This window comes from Ammospiza nelsoni, chromosome 8, assembly GCF_027579445.1.
Source record: "Ammospiza nelsoni isolate bAmmNel1 chromosome 8, bAmmNel1.pri, whole genome shotgun sequence".
NCBI lineage: Eukaryota > Metazoa > Chordata > Aves > Passeriformes > Passerellidae > Ammospiza > Ammospiza nelsoni.
This window is the reverse complement of record NC_080640.1, coordinates 16,138,391-16,157,146: the sequence shown is the minus strand read 5'-3', so window position 1 is coordinate 16,157,146 and position 18,756 is coordinate 16,138,391. Positions and strand designations below refer to the sequence as shown.

At 37.3% G+C, this 18,756-nt stretch overlaps 1 protein-coding gene across 1 annotated transcript; it reads left to right on the top strand.

Moving 5' to 3' along the window:
- The first annotated feature begins 84 nt into the window (after positions 1-84).
- LOC132076388 (protein FRA10AC1) lies at positions 85-18,453 on the top strand. The gene is made up of 13 exons (XM_059477439.1): positions 85-196; positions 3,576-3,652; positions 5,611-5,703; positions 5,787-5,832; positions 6,649-6,725; positions 7,405-7,488; positions 7,958-8,042; positions 11,201-11,246; positions 13,886-13,999; positions 15,013-15,055; positions 15,501-15,625; positions 17,088-17,172; positions 17,605-18,453. Exons 1-13 carry the CDS (start codon positions 164-166, stop codon positions 17,645-17,647), a joined length of 951 nt encoding a protein of 316 aa, XP_059333422.1. The 5' UTR covers positions 85-163; the 3' UTR covers positions 17,648-18,453.
- Positions 18,454-18,756: the final 303 nt, after the last annotated feature.

Here is an 18,756-nt window from a genome sequence, read left to right as displayed (position 1 = left end):
CGCTGCCCCGCGCCGCCCGCCCGCGACGGAGGGAGGGACGGAGGGAGGAAGGGAGCCCGCGGTGCGGCCCTGCTCCGCCTCTACCCTGCTTTCCGGGAGCGCAGCAGCGCCGGGGCCGGCAGCAGGGCCGGGCGGCGGAGGCGTCCCTCGCAGCGCCGCGGCCATGGAGCCCGAGCAGCTGCGCCTTTCCGCGGCCGTGAGTGGGGCCGGGAGGGAGGGATGGAGGGGGCCCGGCAGAGGCGGGCGGGACAGGCCCGGCGGAGGCCGCGGCCTCCATGGCGGCGGGGCCGGGGCGGGCGGAGGAAGGGCCGCCGGGGCCCGTCCCTGTGCCCCACTGCGGCGGCGGAGGAAGGGTCAGGCGGGCCGGGACAGCGCTGGGCCGCTGCAGGATAGCCGGCAAGAAAGAACTGCTTCAGAAGCGACGTCTGACTGGCCGTGGAGCTCCACAAAACTCTAATCCTTGATGTCGTGATCTGCTGTTAGCTACCTTTTACTCCTACTTTTTCTTTCATAGCTGTAATAAAGGGGAAATATCTCGCGAGTGCTTTTTTCTCTTTGTTAGGGCCGTTCTCTGTATAGTATACGCAGGCACGCCTTGTAATAGGTTTTACAAGGAAGAATCAAGTTGTTTATTCTCAGGTTTTTCCACGAAGTTGGGTGGCAAAGCTTCATAGACAACATCAAGGTGGGAAGAGCATGTTGCAGTGAAGCATTCTGACCTTCCACACAGCATCTTTTATCCATCAAGGATGGCTCCTCAAGTCCTCTTATAGATCCTGTGCTTCCTTCATACCCTCCCCAAATAGTTTGTACCAAAACAAGCGCTCAGGGCTGTTCCAAGTCACATCTGGCTGTAAGCAGACACCGCCACAGACCTGTGTGCTGGGCAGATAAAGGGGAGGATGGGCTTATGAGGACAGTGGCATGACTGGGCCCGAGGTCAGGAACCACGAGTTGGGAATATTTTATAGGATTGTTTTGCCTTCTTTCTTCTTCTTGACTGTTGTTTCATGTTCAGTCACATGTTGTGGTCAAGAGTGGACACATTTCACAAGTGTGTGTTTACCTCATTGGAGAGGCTTAAAGGAGGTGTCTTCTCTGGATGCAAATACCTGCTGTAGATGCAGTGCTGGGCAGTCTGTAGTGTCCTGGATTGATGTCGAGAGTTGGTATCTCAGTTTGACATCAGTTGTGTTTTGTGTGGGTTTTAGGAGCCAAGAGTGTAGTGGACTCTGTTCTGTCTCCAGTTGTTTCATCATTAAATAATCCAAGATGTTTGGATTACTTAAGTGTGAGCTAAATGTACTCCAAAGCATATTTGTGCTTGTTTTATTTTTGTGGTTTCAGTTTGTTTTATTGTTTGGGAATAAAAAAATCAAAGTTGGCGCAACAGCAAAATACACTGCACCATTTAAGTCAGTTTTCAGATTCGTGTTTTGAGAAAACACTTGGTATTTGTATTAGTAATTAACTAGAAGCATTCTGAGTCTCACAAATTCCGCCAAAGCAAAGTTTGTGTTGAAGGGTTTACTAAATAGTGAAAGTAGTTATTTTAAATTCTGTTGATTGTGCATGTCCATGTCTATATCTGCTAGGTTAGGCACAAAGCTTTGGTATCTGCTTGTCTATTTCTACAGTTAAATATTAAATATATTTTCCTTATCTGGGATTGTAGTTGTCTGTTTACATTGTCCTTCCAAAATGGCAAGGTTCATTTATGGATGGGGTTCTTTGATGGAGTTCTTGAAATGAAGTAGGCATGTTTTACCAAGAGTCAGGTCATCTTGGACCTGAGGTGTGAGGTTAGAAACCATTCAGTCCCAGTCTCTGTGAGTGTCACCCAGCACTGCTGGAGCTGCTGCTGTCAAACCCAGCATCAATGCAGCACCTGTCCCGCTGTTGCCTCAACAGACAAGTGATCCACAAGTGTCAGGAGTGATCATCAGTCATGGGTTGTGTTCTTTTTCACTCACAGAATTTTTATCTGTGAGGTATTGGAGTGATTCAGAAGAATGTCTGAAGCTGTGAAGAGCTTTCCTGTTGGAAAAGCAGCCTAGTCCTTAGCCAGACCTGCCCTTATACTCACAGTCAGCTTCACAAAAGGCAGTCACCAGCTTCTGAGAGCCCTACAGTATGACTCTGTTGGAGTAACTTTTCTTGCATCCCTTTTTCTTTTATTTGAATCATTCCTGGAATCACTTGAGAGCTGGTTAGTGAGGATGTCTGTTCCTTTCCTGGGCTATATCATCCAAGGGCAACTGCTTTGTGAGAATCTCCTTTCATTTGAGCTTTCTCGCCTGTTTCAGTACTTCATCTGTCTGGGGCTTTCATGGTCATGGTGTTGGCTGAGACTTCCCAGGCGTTGAGTGTGAAGGAAGCTCTTGATGTTCATTTGGGAAGCATTACTAATGCCATTTAAAATATTCCCAGATTAGCATGATATTTTTTAAATTTAGAGGCCAAGTGTGCAGCAAATATATTTGCTGCATACTTATAGAGTGTTCAGATTTGCTAAAAACCGTATAAGCTTCATTAACAAAAGTAGTGACGAGTTGACTACTAGAACCACCTGGCTATGAGACTACATTGTTGCTGCTTTTTTGCAAGTGCATGAGGATGGTTTACAGCAGACATCTGCTGCAGTTGTTTATTTGGTTTGGGGCTTTGTTGGGGGGGTTGTTTGCTTTTTTGGTTTGTTTCTGTTTTGTTTGGTAATGGACGATTTTTATGTCTCATGGGAAATAGGAAATAGTTCAAAAAAAGTTCTGATTTTCTTTTTTTGAAATATATATGTGTAGGAGAGTTATGTGTTCTTCAGAAGCATCCAGAAGAGTGGGAGGAACATTACAGTATTTGTTTATTAATAATAATAGCAAGGGATTTTTGAAAATCTTAAAATGAGTCCTTCACTGACAGTTTGAGAAGACAGTGTTTTACATATTGTGCACAATACAAAGCAGTTGTTGGTGTCAGTAGAGGGTACCTCTGACTCCTCAGCATGGCATTTCTGTGAGGTATTTATGTCAAGAGAAGCCACCTCATCAAAATCATCATCTGGAGTTGGGTCTTTTTTTCAGATTTACAGCTACCAGTGTAAGATCTAATGATCTAAAATGTTGCATGACAGCCCAATAAACTTTTATTCCCATTTTCCTTCATTTATAATGTGGACATATCACTTGCTGTCATCCAGCCCCCTGAAAGACTAGCTCCTGGGGAAGATATTCATGGTTGTCTTACATAAGGAACGTTGTTTAGAAAATAAAAACCCAAGGTATTTATCATACTTCTGGTTTGCTGCACCTGTGTGAAGATTAAATATGAGGACATATGCATATAAATTATCTGTAAAGTGATCTATTTTACAAAGTGATCTTTCTTTGCCCTGTATTATTTGGAATATGCTTTGCATTGTCTGTGGAATTTTGTTTGGCTTAGACATGTGAGAATTTGCACTAGTTTGCTTGCTCTCTGTCTCTCTGTCTTTTATTTATCCATGATGGACAGTGCTGATTTGTAATGATGCCATATCCATATTGCATTAGCAGATATATTGACTGGTCTATTATTTTCAGGCACATGGCCATGGAGGCTATGATTCTGATTTTAGTGATGAGGAGAGTGGAGAGAAGTCTCTGCAAAAGACTAAAAGGTAATGTAGTACAGAATTAACACTTTGCATTATGTATTTTGTACAAATGGCCTCTTAGTGTGCATAGAAGGTGACGCTGTTGCATGTAAGGTCTGGTGTTGAAATGGTTTTTGAAAAAATCAATCTCTTTGATTTCTGCATCTCCTCATCTCAAGCTTGCCAAAGCTTGTCATCTCCAGGGGCAGCTGATTAAGAGCTGTTCTGCCATCTCCATCTGGTGTGTATTTGCCCCTCAGTTCTTGGAGCAGAGTGTTTTGTTTTTCCAAGCATTAGTATCCACTGCTGGGTTTTGGCAGCACTGTTCACACCACTGTGATCCATCAGGACAAATGGAACTGCTAGGAGAGCAAGGCAAAAAAGGCCAAGTGGTAGCAGGCTTTGTAGATACAAAACACATAGAGATACAAAGTGAAGAACTGATGCTACTTCTTTATTATTTAATTTTTGAGGAGACCTGGGAATTGGTGATCAATCCTTGAAATGCACCTGCACATCTCTTATTTGAGATGACCTTGGCCAATACTTTCAGTGATTTGCACAGTTAGTGACCTGGAATTTTGTAGTCTGAACTGACTGATTTATTTGTTTATGTATTTATTTTGCTTTTGAACTGCAAAACACCTTGACACTTTCTGCATCATACTGAATATTTGGCCTACACTTTGCATGTACTTTTCTTACTTTTTCTTGTCTCTCCCTTGCTCTTTTATTGGACTTTATTTAAGAAGACTTTCTGAAAACTGTCCTAGGACTCTTGCATATTTTTCCTTTGTAGGAGAATTGAAATAATGGATTTTGTAGTGTCTGATTGCATTCTGGGGGAAAAAAAATCATGTTTTAATCTTTGAAATCATAGCATGCATTGTGCCATTTAATTTATTTGATAAATACAGCCATTCTCCATTAAAATAATCACTGGTTTTGTTCAGATTTCATTTTATTTAGGTGCCATTGCACATTCTACCATTCCACTTTCTAGGTGGAATATTAAGTAACCATCAGAAGCCTTTCAAAAATACCATTGTTATCCTTGTTCTGGCACACAACTGCTGATTCCCTGTAGGGCTCTTACGTGGGTTCCTTTTTTGCTCTATCATTGTATTTATTTTTACTTTAAGGAAAATAGTAGTCTTAAATTCTCTCCAAATTGCTGTTTTATAGACCCTTCTTAAGGGAATTTTGTGCTTACAGATCCTTTTGAGTAAATGATACCTTAAGTTTCTAGAGTCCTATATTTCACAGCTAGAAACAAATTCCCTGGCTTGTTTTCTTCAGGTTTCTGATTACCATGCTTTCTGCCCACTGATAATTATGGGAAAAAATCTTTTCTTCATCTCAGTTTATGAATGAAATTAACTAAATATACCTTTTACTAGCTAAAATGTTTAACTTTTTATTACTTTGTTGAACCCTAAAAATAATTTTAGCTGTCTGCTGACAAATATGGTTCATTACATGGCAATTGACTTTCAAATTTGTAATTCTTGTGATTGCACTACAAGAGGCAGAGCTGTTTAATGAGGTGTTGAGACATTGGCATGAAAGGGTGGAATAGGGTTACTGCCAGTCAGTCTCTCTCAGTGAATGCACTGTCCTTCCTGTTCCTACTTTCCTGTCCAACTGAGATTTGTAAAGGACTTTAAATATCAGAGTGAAACTGAGGCATCTTCCAGGTTTTAGCATTGTGATTCTATGGTGATAATAAAAACAAGTATTACAAATTGCTGTTTTAAGCAATTGCCTTTAAATGCCAGCTGGAAGCAAATGCCTTTCTGATTTTGTTCTTCAAGTGAGGTAAAGTCCAAGCTGATGTTGGTTCTGAAGTTTCATTATATTCTTGTAGAAAATAGCTGTATAACAATTTTTGTTACTCAAGATAGTGCAAGGTTTAGCACTTGAAAATTTTATTGCTTATGAAAAGTTCTTGACTAACTTTTCTTCCTATTTCCAACCTTTAGAATACAGGAAGATGCCCTTCTGATAAAGCCATTCCAAAAACCAAAACAAGGCAGTGTGGTTCACAGACAATTTGCCGCTGAAGAATGTGATAGGTATCTTTTATATATTGCTTTTGTGAGACATTTTCCTCTTAATGGAAAGATAGTTTTCATTGGAACATGTTTGTTATTAACAGGGAAGAAGCAAGAAAAAGAAGATTTCACTTGATATCGATGGATGCTGTATCCTTCTGTTTCATTTTTCAGGTTTGAAGATGGGGCACAGGTTATCCATTATGGTAAAATACTGGGATTTCTCAGTTACCACAATCAGTGATAGTGCAGCACCAGATACTGAGTCATTCCTCCGAGGAGCTTCTTTTTGCTGCTGAGATAAAAGTGAATTGAAAATCTTTTAAGAAGCCATATATAAAGTTTTTATTTGTGAAGACATTTATTTTCTGAATAAGTAATTACACATTTTGCTCAAATTGTGATACAAAATGTGTTTCAAATTATGTTTCTGTTTTGGCCTCACACCGAGGCCAAAGTGTTCTAAGAAGTATTACATATTTTTCTGTGATTTTCATTTCCAAACTAAAGCATACAACTTTTATTTGTTTGTTGGTGGTAGAAATGTAACAAATTATTCCATTTTAGTAGCCAGATTGTTTTTATAATAGAAAAGTACAAACCTGATTTAAACTAAAACTGCAGTACAAAGAGGCTGTTGTCTAAATCACAGCTGAAAAAATGAACCAAGTTTCTGTGTATATGCATACAGAGCATCTTTGATAAAGGTTTTATAAATGAATAATGAGGTTTTAAAGATGAAATTGCCTAGAATTCCTGTATTTGGAAATTAGCTTCTATGAGAGGTTATTAAGTAAAAGTTCCTAATTAACTGCATTCTTTTTTGTTTTTTGGAAATTACTAAACTGTTTGTGAGGAGAAAAGTCTTTCTCTTAATTATATAAAAAGATTTTGGTTGGGTTTTTTTATTTAAAACTGTGGCAAAAGGAAATAAGTTCTGAAACAATCCTTAATTGCTTTATTCAGTATGAAAGACATAAGAAGTTTGTGCATGACTACATTTTATACTATGGCGGCAAAATAGAGGATTTCCGAAGATCTGGGTGAGAGCTGTTGGCAACCTTTTCCCTCCTGACCTCAAAACTCCCTGCTTTGTAAAACTGTTGAATATATATCATAGCTTTGGGGGCAGAGATGGATGTAGCTGTGTGTCAAATTACTAATTATTTTGGTCACAAATGGTAACTACAGTAATTGGAGATACCCAAACACAAAACTGTCTTGTTTCTTTTTGTTTTCATATTTTTTGGTAAGAACTTACCATGAGCTGAATTATTCTTGTTTTGTTATGTAAAAGGAAGGATGACAGGTGATCATTAATGGAGGGTACATTGAGAAATATCTGTCAGAATCTTCAAAATAACAGTCTGAAATACTTCTGAATGTGCAGAATTGCTATCCATTGTCCAGAATAATAACTTCTTTAGAGATATCCATTACTGCCTTTTAACATCACTGTCCTCAATAAAGATTATAAAAGTGTTTTCAGACAGGATCAAGGCATCCACAATTTCAGTGGCCTTTTTCAACTGTGAGTTTTTTTATTTGGAAACAGGTATGCCAGGGAATACATTTTTGATAGTTTTATTTCATAGAAATATATTCCTTTATGCTGTGAGGTAGAGATCAGAACTCTAAAATATTGATGCTTACCAAATTATTATTTGATGGCTTTTCATTTTAATGTTACATTGTACTAAAAAAAGGTGTGTCCTTTTACAGAGCAAATGACAAGACAGATCTTGATGTTATTAGAGAAAACCATAGATTCCTGTGGAATGAAGAAGATGAAGCAGACATGAATTGGTACCTGAAACTATTATAGGATATGTTATTTTTAGATTGCTTGTACTAAATTTGTGGTTTCCCTTACTAATCAAGACTTACTGTGCATACTTGATCATTCTTTGATGCATTTGAAAATGAAAGACCATTAGAAGGTCTTTCATGTTGTAATATTGCTCAAATGCCAACATGAATTGATGACAGAAAGAACTAATAAATAATAGTGATTCTCTGAGATCCAAATAACCGTTCAAAAACTCTGAAGAAAGCAGAGTTTGAAAAAATACAGTTTAGTATGTACTGTGGATTTATTTTATATTTATTTTTCCAGTTTTATGGAAATTACTCCTTAGTTTAATGACTGTGTATCTGTTGCATTTCTAGGTCTACAACTTGTGTTCTTTCAATGAAACCACATATCTTTGTCTTGCTAATATCATTACAATGTAAAGTAAATTATGTTGTCTTCTATATTACTTTTTTGTTTCAGGGAGAAGAGGCTTGCAAAGAAGTATTATGACAAATTGTTCAAAGAATACTGTATAGCAGATCTCAGCAGATACAAAGAAAATAAGGTATCTTTCCTTAGTGTAAATCATCTTGGATTTTGAAGTATAACCTTTTTTAAAAATTGCCTTATGATGGTGGATATGTTGTAAAACCAGAATGTTAGTACTCCTTCCATAGAAAGGGAGCTCTGAGAATTTGTCAAGTTACTTACAAGCAGCAGTTTGAATCCAAGTATTGTCACTGCCTCAAAAATGTGCTTCTGTGGGAATAGGAACATTTCTGTCAGATGATGTTTTATGAAGAGGTACATTGTGTGTGAAAGGCAGAAAATGCAAAGGGGTTAAAGAAAGAAGGCTGGAGAGGTTGCTTGGAGAGGAGCAGTAGATGAAGCCTAAAACCCCATGGAATGTTACTGTTGAAAAAAAAGTCTAAAAAAGAGTTTTCTACTTGAATGCTGGCAGAAACAATTTTGGAAAAGTCTATTCTAAAGCAGCATCTTTTGCTGGTTGTTCTTTTCTGTTTGTGGAAACAGGATTTGTATGTGCCTTGTAAATAAATAGAATTTCTCAAGAGGAGCAGCCCAATTCCAGCACCAGGTTTTCTTCTCAACTGGAACAGCCTTTGTTTTTTCCAAGTTTTTGGCTGACTAACTTCTTAGTCAGAGAGTATACATGAATTTCCTATTGTGTTTTTCCAAAGACTGGTGCTGAACTCAGATGTGTCTTGATGTTTCTAGCACACAGTAACCCAGTCTATATAGTTCTTTTCAACTATTTTATAGTATTGAAAATTACATTCACTGGTAAATATTTGCAAGGACTGGGCTTAGCTCTGTTAAGAAAAAAAGCTGACCAGTCATCTAAAGACAATTGGGACAGTAAAATACAAAAATGCAGTTAAAATCAACAAAAGCTAAAATGCTGAAGATGCCTTCCCTTCTTTTCTGATTAAATTTTATTTTATTTTCCTGTAGGTATTTCCTATCCCTCAATGTCCATTCCATCCCCCATCCCCCCAGCTGATTTCCCTTGAGCATGATTACAGATTTTGTTTCTCTCACTACTGTGCCAAGTTTCCATATGTTTGCTGTCTTTTGTGGGAAACTGTTCTGCCCCAGATTTTTTTTGCTGTGTGTGTCTGTGTGTGTTTTCTTGTGTTGTGTGAACAGTATTTCCCTGTCAGACTTCAAGTGTGTCTATCCTTTGAGGTCACTCTCTGTTCCCATTTATGCTCCTAAGTCATTACCTCTATTTTTGGAATTGCCATGTCAGCATAAGTGCTGTGTCAGGCAATTTGTAAAATATATATGCTTTCTTTTCTCAAATACATTCTGATCATGTGATAGTCCTTTCTTAGAAATTCTTAGAAAAAATAGAAGAAAGTATGAGATTTTTCTCAGTGACTGATTTATCCATGCCCGTGTTTGGTACAGAAGGATTTCAAAGCAGGCTTTTTTCTTGGAAGTCTTAAATAAGCTGCTCATCCCATTTGCACTGATGGAATACAGTCTGTGCTTTCAGATTTTTCCTGCCTTAATTTTTATTTCTGCATCTCCAGAAACTGGAAGATGGATATCTTTAGCCCCTGTGCCTTTTGCTTTGCAGTGCTGGTGCTATGAGAAGTGCTGGGTAGATAAAAGCTTCTCAGCTAGTTGGCCTTTTGCATGATAGTTGTGATGCTTCATCTTAATATAAGAAATTCTTTTATAGTGAGAACATTCAGTTGCTGGAACAACCTCCCCAGTGGCACAGTGGGATCCCCATTGCTGGAGGTTTTTCAGATGCAGTTGCCCAGGGTGATAGATAATCTCATCTGGCTCCCTTCCCCATGGAAGGTTGAAGCTGGTAGTCTGTTGAGGTGCCTTCCAACCTGAGCTGTTCTTTGGTTCTGTGATTCTGTATCATGCTACTTGGTGTGAAAGCAAAAGTTGGAGGTCAGTTTTCTCTGTTGTTTTAAGTACATATATTGCACAGATTGAGACTTGCACTTATGTGCTCATCTGTCTTTTCACAACTGTAATTGTTTGCTTCTGGCCAAAATCTTCTAGTTAGATTGGTTTTCTAAAGATCTCTGCATAGAAATTGTAGCTCAGATCTCTTTAGGAGCTTTTCTTCTGAAGTCAACCACTGTTTTACAAAGGACTGGATAAAGGTTTCATGGGAGCATCTCCTTTGAGAATCTGAAAAATAAGCAGGACCACCTACTCAAAAACAGAAGCTCAGAAGAAATCAGATGAGCCCCTGAGGCCACAGGCATGTTCCAGTTGCTGGTACTCATTTGCACACACACACACACACACACACACACACACACACACTGCTAGGACTCCCCTGCTCTCATCCCTAGAGATTCTCAGGTGCTCTCACAGCCAGAGCTGCAGACCCACTCACCCTTCTTGCTCCCAGGCTGCTTCACCTGCTGATGATCAGTCTGGCTTGGTCTTCACTGGTGTTTGCATTTAATCAGAAATGCCAAGGTGAACCTCTGGTGTGAGGCTCTGTAGAGACAGTGGAAGAGTGTTCTGACAGCTCTTGCTTGTGCTGGGTCTGTTACTCCTGACACTTTCCCTAGGTAAGAGTTTTCTAGGTCAAGGTTGTCTTTGAACCTTCGGTGCATCTTGTCTGCAAACTTTGAGGCTGATAAATGACCATCTGTATTGTCAGATAGTTCAGTTCTATTGTCAGCTTTGCAGTGCAGCACAGGAGGGTGCTCTGCATTTAAGTTTTACTTTGATATGCACTGGACTGGAAATGTTCCCTTTGTTGTCTTACTTTCCTAGAGAATTTCTTATTTGCTGTCTCTCTACTTTGTTTTGTAGCTTAGCAGATTGGAAGTGTGTCCTATTTGCTAAGAAATGAAATCTGTTTGACACCTGGTCATTAAATAAAATACATTTTATTATTTTGTTTTCATTTCCAGATTTCTAGGCCAACTTGTCTTGTACTTGGCAATGTTAATATGTTTGCTTTTGTAATTGTTTTTCAGCATGGAGGACTTCCCGTAAAAATAAAAATACAAATACTTAAACTATTTTTATTTAAAAAATACTATTCTGGCAAGCTGAGGCAGAGAGATATTTTTAATTAAAAGAGAAAAAATTAAATTTTCATGACCAGAATTAAAAGGATGAGCCACATGAAGGACACCAATCAACTGAAATTAGTCTTTACAGTGCTTAATATGTTGACTATTCACAACTCAATTTTGGTTCTTATCTTAACAGTTTGGATTTCGATGGCGACATGAAAAAGAAGTAATTTCAGGAAAAGGTAATGCTGTCTTTCATTTTATGTTAGATTTCTTCTTGATGCTCCTCTTGCTGCTTTTGGACATAATTTTGTTAGATAATATTTGATGATACCTGTAAGTTTATCAGATAATAATGTACAATAAATTGACATGTCTTTCAGCTTTCCTGTTTTATGCTACATAGGTTTAGATTGCACACTGATCTGCACATATTACAATTAAAAGAGCATATAGTTCATTTTCACAAGGTCACTTCTGTAATGAGCACCACCTTAATATGTTTGATAATGTAGAATTTCATGGGTGGGCTTTTTACCTGCTTTTCTCTAGCAGTTCTTCTACCTCATTAGCAGCTTTTGATACCTGTAATTGAAATCTCTCAGTAGTTTTCTTCAGGATATAATTTATTGATTAACAGTTTCTCCAGTGCTGTTCTGCAAAACTTTAATTAAAAAGTTTCTTGTGTGAGACCTGTTTTAGACTAAACTGATTTTGAAAGCTTTGGTGGGAATGATTATCATGTCTCCCAATCCTGCCTCTAAATCAGCACCTTAATTCTGGGTGAGAAGTCTTACCAGTGTGTTGCTGGGACTTTGCACAGTGGTCCTTGTTCCATGGCAGAGGTGCTTGGGCTTTTTCAACATGCTGAGCAAGCAAGCAAGTGAGGTGGGTCAAGCATTGCTGTTCCTGGGGTGGATTCTCATACACTTGTGGGTTTCTGAAGTCATGGATGCACATGCCAGAATATTGCATGGAGTTGCTGATGAGTTTCACTCAGTTACAGTTGTTTAAACAGCTGTATTCTGCAAACACCTGTATTGTAATATATTTCAAACAGTTAGAAATGCATTCATGAACTGTATTTTTGAACTGTAAATGTTAAAGCCTCTAAAGGTAGTTGTAGTCATATGTTGCATTTAGCACTACACATTATATTAATGGATAGTTACATTTGATAAAATTACATGCTGTATTGAATACCTTACCAAGATAATTAAGATTAAATGAGAAGTAAATTATTTTTATGTCTTCGTGGGGGAAAAATTATAGCTTTATATGTTTAATATGTGGTACTTCATATTTTAAAATGTGGGGGAAAGTGCAGAATTATATATTCCAAGCTTTTTAATGGGATCCTAATGAAAAACGAGCAATGGGAGCAGGAGTGGGTAAATCCTCCCTTTCACCACAGGGGGGCGCGAGAAGCCAACCCGCTCGCGGGTGTCGGACGTGCTAAGTGTGGTTCCAAAAAATCCTTTTAAAAAACACCCGTGGGTCATTTATGCTATTTTACAATATACATCAGCCATAGAAATTGCTTAATTAAATATAATAACACATCTACACCTACTTACTGATAATTAGCGTTAGCATTAGCCTTGTATGTACCTATTGTATGTACTGCTGTAGATGGGTCAGTGGTGATGTACAGTAGTGATGAGAGCCACTGCTGGTGCACTTTTACCAAGGTTTGGAGGTGGTAACAAGGGCATGCAGCAATGGAGTACTCCCATTTGGTTGCTTTGCATTTGGTGCCTATCTTTGCATGGTTACAAAAAAGAAGGGCTAGGATAAGTGAAAGAAGACGTGATGTATTACTAATTGAAAAGGCCAAATTGTTTCTTTGGCATCTTTCGTCTTTGCCATAAGTTTTGAAAGGAGATCATATTGGAGATTGCTATGACATAGGGTATGATAGCCATACCTTACGTGGGGTTAAACATACTTAATGTATATTAATTTGAAACTTGCTTTTTTAGTGAGAGTTCTGGTTTGTTTCTTTACTTCAAATGTTTGCATTGCAAGTGGTGTTTCATTACAGAACTGAAGTATCTGAGGACACTGCCAATCCATCAGTTAGCTGCTTAAGCAGAATTTTCTGAGGTTAATCGTTCACCAACAGTCCTGCTTGTGAGCCTATTAATGCACATCCTTTCTGCTGCTCTGCATACAAATCAGTCTCTGCAAAGGGAATGCATGTATCTTTATTACTCCAATATTGGGACTTCAGTGGTGCAAACAAAATTGATTATGTACAGATCTGTTTTAAAATCAGTGTTGCTTTCAAATAATGAACCAAAGGAAGCTTTTAAAGCTGACATAGCATTTCTAATGAAGTTGAATTTCCTTTTCTTAAAGGAAAGGTATTTATGGATATTCACTAGAATACAAATTGTATGTCCTGTATGTCAGGTACACTAGTTACATAAAAAGCATGTGGGCATCTTCGTACTGTACAAACGTGATGCTTTGAATAATTTGATGTCATTAAAGATGCATGTCTGAATCACAACTTCTGATCCATCATCATCTGCTAACTAAGTAATCATTTGGGGTATAGGATGTAACCTGGTGATGTTCATTTTTTCAGAGTTCATATTAGGCTTATTATTTCATAATGTACACTCTCATCCATACATTTCAAAACACAGATATGTTTTCTCCTTTGCAAATAGGCAATATTGGACAAGTATGATTGCTTTGTTGTTCCCTGTTATTATTTCCTTAATCTACATGTTATTTTTAGATTTGTGGGGTTTTTTTATTTGAAAGAAATGGAAAATGAAAACCAAAACCAGAGCAGAACTGGAAATAACAACCCCATATTATTAATGTTAATCATTGAACCACAGTTTGCTGGTTTTTTTACTCTTTACAGGTCAGTTTTCCTGTGGAAATAAACACTGTGAGGAGAATGAAGGCCTGAAGAGCTGGGAGGTGAATTTTGGTTACGTTGAACATGGTGAAAAGAGGAATGCACTTGTAAAATTGAGTAAGTCAGCCCTTCTAGGATATGTACACTTAAAAGAAGACAAGTATCTTGTACTTTGAATGTTATTGAGTGAGACCCAGTGATAATAATATGAGTTCATGACAAAGGCAGAATAGGAGATCATTTTGTTGAATTAATCACAGGTAGTAGTATGGTGCTCTTGATTTAGAGAGAGCAGCTGTTATCATTATATATGACAAAGTTGTTACAGATTAAGAACTTTATTCTGTATAAGTAGCATGTCATAAAATTTGAATAATTGGCTATAAGCTGTTTCACATAGAAGCATTTCTAGATTAATGGACAATACTGCATTGCAAGGAGAATTTCAACATTGTCATTGCTCATTCAGTTACTTGGCTTGGAAGTCCTTAGGGCTTTGGACCAGACAACTTCTTTGCACATCTTTGACTTTACTGATTTTATTTTAAATATTTGAGTTTTCTTCTAAAAAAGAATTCTCAAAGTTCTATTTTTAAACAATTTTCCATCCGTACGTCTCGACTGTGATTTTCTCATTCAGAATTGTGTACATGATGATCTGTTTATCAGATAATTAAACTTAGTACAGTTTATACAGTTACTTCATGTAAAATGAGTGAGTAGTGGGGCTTTTTCCTTTTGTGCACAAGACATTCCACATGGGAGCACTTGGTCTCTGACAAAGCTGTAAGAGATTTACACGTCTTCAGTGTGATTGCAGAAGAATTGGATCTGTGCACAAGGATCCATAAATGGGATGTCTGTACATGAGAAGCACTGATAGTTCTTTAATGAAGAGCTGCCAGTGCTAAACTTGTGATTGTCCTTCGCATTTAGTAAAATCTGAGTTGGTATTGGAGACTTTCATCATGTATTTTTTCAATCCTGAGTGCAATTACATTGTAACTAGTGCTTTGAAGGAAAAGCTGCTGATGTTGAAGGATCTAGCTCTAACTAGTTTTGTATTTTTGTTAATTATGCTTCAGGTTATCAGATTCTTGGCTGCAGTGTTCTCATTTTCTCTTTTTCAGGACTATGTCCAGAATGTTCCCACAAGCTAAACTTCCATCATCGGTAATGAAATATTTTGAAAATAATGGGGACTGAATTATTGATAAGTTACAATTATGATGAGCAGCACACAGGGACAAAACATCAGTGAGATGATTAGGAACTTCATTTATCCTGAAATAGCATGAATATTCTGGAGTTCTTATAAAGCCACTGACTTGTCACTGTTGAGAGTTAAGATGTTCTGCTAATGACAGCACAAAACCCCCAGGCTGGAAGAATTCCATCCCTACCACCACAGAAGTTTCATTTGCTTAATTTCAGCCCAGTAATTATTTTTCCTCTATTTCTATATAGCACTTTTTTTTTTAACTGAATCAATTTTTTTCTGTTTAACTACTGATAGGTGTCTGAAAATATGACACATATTTGACTGAATTAAATATTTCAGATTTACTGTTGCATAAGAAGTACATATAACGGAGGTGTACATTCATCTTTTTTAAAGGAGGAAAGAAGTCAAAGCATGCAAGAAAAGAGGCACAGCTGCACAGAACTCTAAGGAGCCAAAAAATAAGAAGAGAAAATTGTCTCGTTCAGCAAAAAAGAAGTCCAAAAAAAAGACTGGTAAAGGTAAATTTAAACTTTAAAACTTCAGTTGTTAAAATACTCAGGTTAATTGAACCTGAGTTTTGCAACAGATGAATAGATGGAGACATATTGTTATGTATAAATACTTTTAGTTACACAGAAAGATATGTAACTTTCTTGACTGCAACAAAGGTAGTCAAAAAGGTAAATTTCTTAGGTAAAATTTCCTAGATGCAGAAAAAAGATAAGTTTCTTATATTTAACAGAGAGGGACATGAAAGATTACAGGCTGCTCATACCGAGAGTCAAAGACAGCACAGAACACCGAAGAATCACAAGCAGGGGACGGAAAAAAACAGGAGCTGGAAGCAACACCGTGCCCTGCTCAGCGGGCAGGCTCTACCCGAGAGACGGGAGGCACAGCCGGGGTCAGACACTTCCCCTGTGCACCGCCAGCTCCTCGGGCACGGCTGACACAAAGTTTATAAGAATGAAAATAATCAGAAAAATGAGAAGTCAGGTTGTTGCAAAAAAGAGCAGAGGGTGCAAAAATAGGTACTTTGTTAATAATTTCATGTTGTGTAGTCTGTACTGTGTAAGGATAGTGTTTTTCTGATATAATAGCTACATTTTCCTTCAGGGAGTTAAACTGATATGTACTCTTCTCAAAAAAAAAAAAAAATTAAAATAAATCCTAGGCTTTAATTAATGTCTTTTCCAACTACCACCTGTAGTACCTCAGAGACCTACTTATTGCAGGTGGATGCATTTAGCCACTGCTTGTATCTCAGTGAGTCCAGTCTCCAGTTCCTTTTTTTGTGAAATAGGTCCCATCTCCTGGTCATGCCAGTCCTTGCTGCAGACTGTCTAGAAGTGATTGAGTGTTTTCACTGCTCTGCTATACATTTTTAAGAATGTCCTCACCCCCTAGGCTTTCCCAGTTAGATACAGGAAGACCTGAAGCACTTTTCTTATGATTTGGGCCATGCCCAAATTTGTTTTGTCAGGAAACTTATTGGAAGATTCGGGGGGGGGGGGGGGGGGGGGGGGTGGAGTTTCTTATGTGAAATTCCTGTACACTAATATGAAAGTTATGCAATAATCCGTGGTTTTTTATAATTTCATTTACTGATAAGTCACAATTGATAAGAACTATTGTTTAAGTAAGGTAATTGATTAATCTAGTATCATAAATTGAAACTATATTGTATATCTGGGTTTGTAATTATTTAGTTTTAGGAAAAAAAATGCTATGTTGCTGTTGTCAAGATAATTTTTTTGACATGGCTGTTGTTATGTTTGACCAAAACATTGCTTTGTGATACCTAAGAATCTTTTTGATTACACTAATTAGCATTGCAAAACATTTTCATTTTCACTTTATGCAAAGTGTTCTGTTTATTCTCATGGTTGCAATTAAACATTGCTTCTAGCAATATACCATCTAATTTTAAAAAATATTATTTTAAATTTTATTTTGTAAACATTTTAAATTTTTTAACAGATTCAGATGACAGCAGTGCTGAAGATGGTCCTTCAGAAGCTGACTCTTTGAAAGGTCCTCTACGAGAAGCAGATGAAAAATCACGGTTAGTTTGATTGAGCTTGCAGCTACTGAAGTGTACAGGGTCCATTCAGAATTGCAAGACAGAATTGTCCAGTGTTGCAATGAATATTCACACATAAAAGGTTATGTCAAATCTCTTTCCATGCAATGAACCTAAAAATGTGTATTTAAAGAGGGGACATACACAACTCTTGAGGAAAACCTTTGTTAAGCCATGGCCATAGCACTGCTGCCTTACCCCCTCTATAGCATTATTATCTTAGTGGCAGGTCCTAAGGGTCAGCTCACACAGGGAAATGTGAAGGGTATTGGAATGTAGTGAGTAAGTCAAAATTATCTATACTTTTCATAATTCTAATCAGAAGTTTGCTAAAACTTTTTTATTCAAAGATTATCTCCTAGGTACAAATCCATAGCAGAACTTTCTGATGTTTATATTTTGTTGTTGTTACAGGGAAGAGGAGTTTCATGAGTATTTTCAAGATTTATTTCTCTAAAACTTGCATTTGATGTTGGCTGATTTTCTTCATGAGTTGTCAAGATGGAAGTCTGGAAATCCAGTCATAATTTTCCAGAGGCCCCTATCTGCCAGCATACCTTTTCTACAGTCACTCATATGGACCATTTGGGTGGATTTTCTTTGTAGAAGGATTTAAATCTAAAAACTTTATTTCTTGTAGTAGGCTGCATACTCTTGAAACAAGAGAAATAATTTTTCAGTTCAGTGCAAAATATATATGGCACCCAAACTTATACAAACAAGAATATAGCTTATTAACATTACAACAAGGAAGTTCACTGCTTTTTATTTGATCTCAAACTTCAGTTATTACCAGATTTTTGTAAAGGAGCCTTTTGTAAGATTGTGTGAGTAGTTTAAAGCCATACACTTTATTTATATTTTTAATTTATTAAACAGGAATTAATAGCCTTAAATTTATTGGCTATTTAGATTTTAATATTTGGGTATTAATCTCTGTAAATATTTTCAAATGCTATTGGAGAACATCACATTTTGTCAAATATGTATTCTATCTCTCCTACTCCTTTAAAAAGTTTGGTTTATTGTGACTTTCTTTTAAATTTTAGTTGTAATGTGATATGTCTTACAATTCCACCTATAAAAATATGTTTGGTTGGTGAAAATTTTGGTGTAAAAAATAACATGCAGCTTTCTGCTGGAGATGTACGTGACTTTCATGTGATCTGTGGCTTCTGACCTCCTTCCCATTGACTGAACATTAATCCTTCTTTCACGTGTAATCCTGAATTTACAAATAAAGCCTGTATATTGCTTGAGAAATGTACTGGATTCATCTTCTTTCACTTGCAGCACATCTTTAAACATTCATTCAGTCATGTTTCCAAAGAAACAGACTGCACATGAAAAAGTACTATGCCAATATTTTTTCTGTCTGGTGAAAATTACTTTGTATACAAGGGTCATACTTTTTAAAATTAAGTTTTCATGTTAATCTGAGTAAATTAATGTTGTATAAAGTATATTGTTGGTAAGTACTTCTCACTGTAGGCGTAGAAAGTATTTCTAGTAAGTATTTGATGTGGACACCAAAACAGCAGAGATGGTTGTAGTGTATTTATGAAC